The sequence below is a fragment of the Podarcis muralis genome, chromosome 9, assembly GCF_964188315.1.
Source record: "Podarcis muralis chromosome 9, rPodMur119.hap1.1, whole genome shotgun sequence".
NCBI lineage: Eukaryota > Metazoa > Chordata > Lepidosauria > Squamata > Lacertidae > Podarcis > Podarcis muralis.
In genome coordinates this window covers 36,757,191-36,765,702 of record NC_135663.1, presented here as the reverse complement: position 1 = coordinate 36,765,702, position 8,512 = coordinate 36,757,191, and the positions used below count along the sequence as shown (strand labels likewise).

At 40.8% G+C, this 8,512-nt stretch overlaps 1 protein-coding gene across 5 annotated transcripts in view; it reads right to left on the bottom strand.

Annotated features, from left to right (window-relative positions):
* Positions 1-5,487: 5,487 nt before the first annotated feature.
* Positions 5,488-8,512, bottom strand: part of GAB1 (GRB2 associated binding protein 1) — a 79,581-nt gene continuing 76,556 nt past the window's right edge. For all 5 annotated transcript variants that reach the window (XM_077934062.1, XM_077934064.1, XM_077934063.1 and 2 more), the window contains one exon: positions 5,488-7,421. In XM_077934062.1, the coding sequence (XP_077790188.1) occupies positions 7,263-7,421 (159 nt within the window). In that variant the 3' untranslated portion in view covers positions 5,488-7,262. The remainder of the gene's footprint in view (positions 7,422-8,512) is intronic.

Sequence of the window (8,512 nt, the reverse complement as noted above, 5' to 3'; positions counted from 1 at the left end):
GAGCACATTGCTACTATCCAGTCTCGAAGTTACCAAAGGATGGAGTATAGCTGTTGGGGTCCGCTAACCAGGCCCAAGCTGCCTTGGTCTCCCATAATCACTCATTTATTCAGCTGAGTGTGATGGGGAAGCCGCCCCAAATAGCCTTTGTTCATACTTTTTATAAGCATCCCCCCTTCCTTTCCCCCTTTCGAGGTTCCTTGCGCTGATCAAAACAGGACACATTGCCTGGAGACCTTGAAGGGGAGAGATGCCTGGCAGAGGGAGGTTTTCCTGAAAATCGCCTAGCAACGTTATCTGGTCTTCACATATTTGTGGCTCACCCTCCTAAATTCTAAAGCAGGCAGTGTTTTACAGAAGCAAAATGACATCAGTTAGGGGAACAAAAAAACGGGACAAGAACAGGCCTCTGTGGCTTTTCCTGAGTCCCCACATAGCAGTCAAGTAATTTCTGTCCAAAATAGGCTGCAGCTGGCAGACCAGTTGGAGCTGGGAAAAGGCACTCCTAGCCGTTCAAGCCACCTGACCCTCCAGGGACAGTGTTGAATCCAAGAGCAGCCCAAGTAGTGGATTTGTACCCACCTCCCAGGCATGAGAACTTGGGATACATAGGATCTTGTCTTTTCAGGATTCAGCTTCTGTTTACTGACCTTCATCCAACCCATCTCTGCTTCCAAGCACTGGTCTAACACCTCTAAATACTGCTGTTTTCTCTATGGCAGCTGTAAAGCCTACATTGGCTAGAATGCACAGTCACAGAAATGCAGACACTTCAAGTGTCTCTTATTTTCCAGGGATGTCCTTGATTTAGAGAAGCCGCCACGGTTTCTGATTTGATCCTGGAATGTCCCTATATTCACTGGAGAAATGTTGGAGGGTATAGAGTTATCCAACACCCAAGCCATCTGAAGGCAATCCTGTACTGTATAAGGAAGGTTTTTTAATAAATGTTTAATGTTTTATTATGTTTTTACATATGTTGGAAGCTGCCCAGAATGATGGGGCAACCCAATAAGATGTGTGGGATATAAATAGTAAAATTATCATGACGGAATGGGATGTCCCTATTTTCATTGGAGAAATGTTGGAGTGTATTGTTTTACCGCCAACAGATTTTAAATGTTTTCATTATGGTTTGTTTGTAATTGTACTTTGTATCCGTTGGAAAAGAAGATCCTACTATACCCCCCAACATTTCTCTGATGAAAATAGGGACGTCCTAAGGTAAAGTGGGACATTCCAGGATCAAATCAGAAACCAGGACGGCTTCTCTAAATCAGGGCCTGACCCTGGAAAATAGGGACACTTGGAGGGTCTGCCCTACATGCCCAACCCCCATTTTCCCTTATCACCATTTGCATTGCTGGGTGTGAATGGAGATAAATTACAATGTTAACTGCAGTGTGGAACCGTTGCTTTAATTCCACTTAGAGCTTAAAACGGAAGAGAGAATATTTAGTAATGCTGAGAAAACCTAGGCTGTGCACACACTCCCTTTTACTCTGCATCCTGTGTGCTGCCACTGCTGGTTTGGGAAGTGGTGTTCACATAACTTTAGCGACCTGCCAGATCTATCCTGTCGTTTCTAATGAATTACTGTATTTTGACACATTTTCCCCAAACCAGCTTTGATAAAAAGAAAGACTAGTTTCCTTTTAAGCTGGTAGCATGTAGGCAGCCTTTGGCTTTGTATACACCATTCATTTAAATCACATTATTCCCTTCAAAAACCATTTCCTGGAAAGCATAGTTTACCTTTCACAGTACCACAACTCCCAGCACATTTAACAAACTACAGTTCCCAGGATTCTTTGGAGGAAGTCATGTGCTTTAAATGTATGGTGTGTTCACAGTCTTAGCGTAGAACCAACCTAAATTAGAATTGATGTCAGCAACTTTCAACAAAGTGTTGGTCACAGCAGGCCTCCAAGGATTCTTTCTTGGTTCAGATATGATAAGCCCCTAACCACTCAAAAAAGCTTTGCTGGCTGGCGCTGCACTGACTCTGTGGTGGCAGAGAAGTAAGATTCATTTGCTGCCATCCTCGCAACAGAGTAGCCTCTAAAATTAGCTGCATCCTGTGAGGCAGATGTTCACTATGCTGGAAAATAAAGTAAGTTTTAAAAGTAATTGCTTTTGCCAAACATATCAAACTGTACTTTCAAATTAAATAATTTTAATTACATTCAGTAAGTCATGGGAAATCAAAGAATGACCTAGAGAGAAATTGAAGACTCTGAAGTAAAACTTAATAAGCAACTTGCAGACTGTGAATACCAGAGAAACAGAATCCAAGGTCAGCGAACATCAGAAGGTAATTGAGAAAGATGTCAAAACAACCCAGGTATCTCCAACTCCCTTGTTAGCCCTGCTGGGAATAATAGATGAATCAGATCAACATTTATCTCCTCAGGAGATGCTGACATTTTTGCTGGTAGTTGTTAGAAATAGCTAAATGTTGGCAGTCTGCAATAGAATCATAGTATGCTCAGATGTGGTCCACTGCCTTGGCTGAGAAATTAATATGCCCGATCAGAGTGACCAGAGGCAAGATGAGTCCTTTATCCTTCTACATCACTGCCCAGACCTATCAAAACATCTGGAGAGACCTGTTGGATTCGAGTCTCTAATAGATATTATAAATGGGTTCTAACTTACTCCTTTTTTCCAATAAATGACAGACTAGCTGCTATTGTTTATTGTATTTTAAATTATGTTTGTTACATGTGAAAAAGCAACAGAATAGGTACAATTGCTGTTGTTTTTTGTTGTTGAAGTCTTGCAAAGAGTGGTTTATTTGGGGAATTTGAGTTTGATATAATAGGCAGGGTGGGCTTGGCTACTGGATGGTTCCTTCCTTAACTTAGATTTTTATACTGCTGCAGTCAGGATGTGCTATTTTAACTTTTACTCTGGCTCAAAATAGTCTAATGGGCTGCTTAATCCTGATGACATCCCACCCCCTGCCAACCCACTTTACCCCTATATCGTGCCTCCCACACTTCCCTCGGCCCTGCCAAATCATTACAGTTTGTAGAAATCATCCAGCCATAATTGAGGCCCCCAACCTGTTCTGTGCTACCACTGGTTGAATACCTATGCCTTCAAATTTAGTTAGGGAAGGGATATTTGCACACCTGTTAACATTCTTTCAGGTTCAGAAATTTGCAAGATGCTTGGTTAATCAAGGGCCTTGCAAGTTTTTGTACCTAAAAGCATTGTTGTTGTTGTTGTTGTTTAGTCGTGTCTGACTCTTCGTGACCCCATGGACCAGAGCACACCAGGCACTCCTGTCTTCCACTGCCTCCCAGAGTTTGGTCAAACTCATGCTGGTAGCTTCGAGAACACTGTCCAACCATCTCATCCTCTGTCATCCCCTTCTCCTTGTGCCCTCCATCTTTCCCAACATCAGGGTCTTTTCCAGGGAGTCTTCTCTTCTAATGGGATGGCCAACGTATTGGAGCCTCAGCTTCACAATCTGTCCTTCCAGTGAGCACTCAGGGCTGATTTCCTTAAGAATGGATAGGTCATACTAGCCAGTTAACCCTCAAGGCAGCATGAAGCCTAACTTTTGTGATGGGCTGAACCCTCTTGGAAGATCTCATAACCTATACATTATGTTTCATTGGCTAAATTGCTGATATTTATCCATTTCAAGAATGGATGATCCACAAAGGAGAGGAGATACTGGTTGACACGGGAGCCAACTCCTAGGGGCCATGGGATCTTTGGCCCACACAGAATATTTGAGGGGATTGGGCCCCCACAAAGTTGATGGGCATTCCCATTCAAATGGAGTGTGTGTACTGTGTCATGTGTGTCACAAACATGAAAAGTGTGGAAAGCTCTGATCTACAGGGATGTTGGAGGAGGCCTCCTTCCACTGCCATACACAAGAGGGAGCTCACCACCAATCATGGCTTTGTGGATGTATTTGGAATATCTCTTCAGGGACCGACTGAAGTAAGAACTAAATAGTAGGCTGTTAGGTCTTGCCAACAACAATGTCGCAGATCCAAATGTGTAGTATTTGCAAATCTAATTCGTTTTGATCTATGTTCTTGGCTTTACATAATCTGCTACCCATTTTCTCCATTTTGAGAGCAGCCACCAGGCTAGCCATGTAACGTATTCAGTTTCATCGGTAAAGTTGTAAACAACTGGTTGGGCTCAATGAAGTATATAATCTGATATAATTACTATTTCTGTTTTGCTACCTCCTTATAAGACAGCTTGATAAATGCTAACCAGAACACGCTACTGTAATACAATGGGCAGTAGTGGTATGGCTTAGCGAAAACAAGCAAGTGTGCAGGGAGAAAATCAGAGCCACTTTGCTGCGTCTCTCTGTCCTGCTGCTACCATGCTAACCCATTGCTTGGTTTAGTGTTACAGTGGTACCTCGGGTTACATACGCTTCAGGTTACATACACTTCGGGCTACAGACTCCGCTAACCCAGAAATAGTGCTTCAGGTTAAGAACTTTGCTTCAGGATGAGAACAGAAATCATGCTTCGGCGGTGCAGCGGCAGCGGGAGGCCCCATTAGCTAAAGTGGTGCTTCAGGTTAAGAACAGTTTCAGGTTAAGAATGGACATCTTGAACGAATTAAGTACTTAACCTGAGGTACCACTGTACATGTATTATAGGTTCTGAATATGCAGAATATTAAAAAGAACTCTCATTGCATTTACCTAACTAAGGGCTTGTCCATACCTTGATTCATAGCTGTCAACCTTCCCTTTTTTTGTGGGAAATTCCCTTATTCCAGCGCCGTTTCCCGCTGCTATCCCGGATTGTTAGATATCCCATAGATTGTCCCCGGGACAGGTGACGCTGCTGATCCCTTATTTTCAAATCTGAAAGTTGACAGCTATGCCTTGATTTGATGTGGACTGTGAAGCCCTACACTTTGAAAATCTGAATAGGAGAGCTACATTAACTGCATAGGGATTCCTCAGATTTTGGGGGGATAAAGTGTGGGATGGCAGTAGACGGAGAACACTGCATGGATGGGGGGGGGGAGGAGTGCATGGATTCAAGAAGAAATAAAGGCTTCACAATCCACATTAAGCCAAGGTATGGGCAAGCCTTGTTTTAAAAATGTGCTCTCCCTGGCAGCAAAACGGAAGTGCTGTTGTTGTTTCCTCAATTCAATCTTTCCTTCTCCCCTTTGGTTATCTCATACCCACCTAATCAGTAAGAAAAACGAGGTGGTGGTCTATCCAAGTGATGAATGGGCTTGTCTTTTTAAAGCTGTAAAGATTGCTGAGAAAATAGAGACAAAGTAGAAAATAACAGAAAATAATGCTAGCAGGACAAGAAGACTGGATAAAATGCTGTTATGGTTGCTATCATCTTTTTGAGATGGTTCACAACTTCTAGGCTGGGTTAATAATCTACATTCAAAGGCACCGGAAATTGGCAACTCAAGAGCTTTGTAAATACATTGCTGTTTTGTGAGTTTCAGACAACAACTGCACACGTATTAACCAGAACAACTTGAATTTATTTAAAATTCATCTCAGAATGAAACATGTTTAGTTTTTATTTTACAAAAAATAATAATTGAAAACATCAAAATATTTCTAATTTAAAAAGAAACCATGTTAGGAATAAAGACAATTTACATACTATTGAGGGGGTGACAACAGGAAATTAGGCACAGTATTAAGGCCAGCATTCATTAAAACAATACTAATGTATTTCTATGTTCATTTGTAACTCAAGAGGTATGGAGAAGGATTTTCTTTAATGCATCTGTGTGAGAATGAATTAGTAATTTACCAATATAACAAGATTAATGGATTGATTAAGGTGTACATTTTCTTCCTTGCAACTAAATCTGGTTTCTAATTTAGGGGAGGCTGCTATTTGAAGGAGGGGTAGAGAATTAATAGAACAAAGTACTCAATATGGACTCTGTACCTGGGGAAAGAACTTTATAAAAAAAGGAGAGAGGGAATGAGATCACTTCAACATACCACCTTTCTTTAAAAACAACAACACAAAATGTTAAGAGATATCAATTGCATAGGAATTTAAATATAAGGCCAAGCAGGAAACTAGGCATAATAAGGATCATTAAAAGAGCACTATGGTGTCAAGACCTAGGATTACATCCTACCAAGTCAGAGTTGAACCACTGAGGTCACTGGACATTAAGTCCATTGATTTCAACAGGTCTACAGTGAATATGGTGAATAACGCTCATAGTATTTCCATCTGAATTCTACTTTAAAAAAAATAATCACAGTATTTTCTAGTACTACAAACAGTGAATGTCAAACTGTCTCTTTAATTTTCATACTGAAAACCAATATTAAGGCTTGGTAGAAGTAGAAAACTTAAAACTCGTTGTTTAAACCTGATAAGTGTGTTAGCACCACAGTGCTATGTACGTACCTAATCTCAAGAGATCCTACCTTCTGTAAATAATGTAAAAGTAATGGTTTGCAAATGAAGTGTAAGGTTACTCATTACTGCACCCCATCAGTGATTTGCAGGACTATGCGAAGTTTAATTCTTCAGTACAAAAGATCCCTCCCTGCAGAATCTTTGCTCACTGAATATGAACACTGTCACAAATGAAACTACAATAGGAGCTCCAGTATTGGTCTGATATTGCATAAGACAATCCTAAAACCAGATCCTAGGTAGATCCTAAAACCAATAATGACTATTATTAAGTCACAGCCATGTCTGTTAGGAAGGTAACCTGTAGCCTTCCAAATATTCTTCGCATGTATTAAATATAAAACATAGGTATTTAGCAAATCATCTCTTGACATTTCAAGTAGATTAAAATTGTGAAACTATTTCTTATTAATTCATTTTTGAGCTGTTAAAACACACTTCAGACCTTGTTTCTATATCATAAGTAGCTTACTTTCTAGAATGCTATAAAATATAGTAGTGTTGGGAGAAAAAAGTGTTAGAAGTACATTAGCCGGGGGAAGCTGAACCAACATTTTAACGGGGGGGGGAAAGTGCATAAGACATTGTAATACTACAAATGTGTTAACTTCAGGCCAAAACTTCTCTGGGACCTAAGCAATACTATTTTACACATTATTTTACATTGTATGATCTACCCAGATGCCACAGGTTACTGTTTTATCTCATGGTATCACCTCGATTTTCATATAACTGGGGGGGGGGGGGATCATTCAAGAATTGTCCAGTACTCTTCCATCAGTTAATGGCATAACTGCAGCTCTTTTTATAAATTTGAGGAGGATGACAAGGGGATTCTTTTTTTTTTCATTTTACAATTTTAGTTAGCGTTTCAGATTCTGTGGATTGCCTCCCGTCTGTCCAAGCTTCCCGCGTACTCTTCAGCGCTAGTGTTTTCTGCTGGTCAACTACAACATAATCCACTCTTTCATCCGCCACACTGCTGCCTGAACCGCTGCTCTTTTTCTGGAGACAAAATGAAGAAAAGGGTAAGAACAAGATAAGCTAATACAAGTCTACGGGTTGGCTTCAGAGCATACTTTTCATGAAAAGATAAGACTTCTTTGCAGAAGGGACTAAGATTCAGCAGGGTCTCCCAGCAAGGGAAGGAGGGGGCAGTTTTGGCCAATCCATCCCCCCTGCCCTGGCAAATCCTCAAACCATCAATAACACTGTTCCAGGAAGACCCCAGCTCTTGAGAACAGCTTTTCAGGGGGCTGCAGGAGTAAGGAAGAATCTGCACATATTTACTTCCCCTACTTTTTCAAGTGAGAGTGTCCAATGGGCAACTCATTGAAACTCGGGTCCCGCCAAAATGTCAGACAAATGTATCAGTGAATATAATTATTTGCACTGTACCATTTTCATTAAAACAACACCTATTCATCTCACCTATCCTCAAAACATGGTACAGTATGTAGAAAAATGGCTGCAAGAAAAGCCTAAGTGTAGCAATATAATGGCAGGTGACATTAAAGATTCCGTGGTTTTCCACAGGGTTTCCCAAAACTGAGTCTCCAGCTGTTTTTGGACTACAACTCCCATCATCCCTAGCTAGCAGGACCAGTGGTCAGGGATGATGGGAACGGTAGTCCAAAAACAGCTTGAGACCTTAATTTGGGAAACCCTGTGCTAGATTATTGGTCGCAAGTTTTAACTGATAGATGAAGCTGGTTTAGTATTAATAGGCAGAAGCCAATTTTAATTAGTGAGGCTGATGATAAAAGTCATTTAGTTCTTAAAGCTGTATTAATTGTGATGTGGTAATGAGGAATGAAAAAGCAAATATTAAATACAGCATTTTCTCCTAAAAATAAGTAGTTGTCCTGGACAATTTAATAAAGAAAAATTTACCTGTATCTTGATGGAGAAAGAAAATTCCCTGACACAATGACTGCCAGATTCATTGCCCAGCTGAGAAGAGGAGTTTTTCACTCCCACTGACTATAATGGGAGGTAATGAACTATAGTAGCCCGTTTCACTGATTCGTTGTAGTCTACCAGTTCTGAAGGCTGTGTTATGTGGTGTATGCACAACCATACTCCATGTGCCTCAT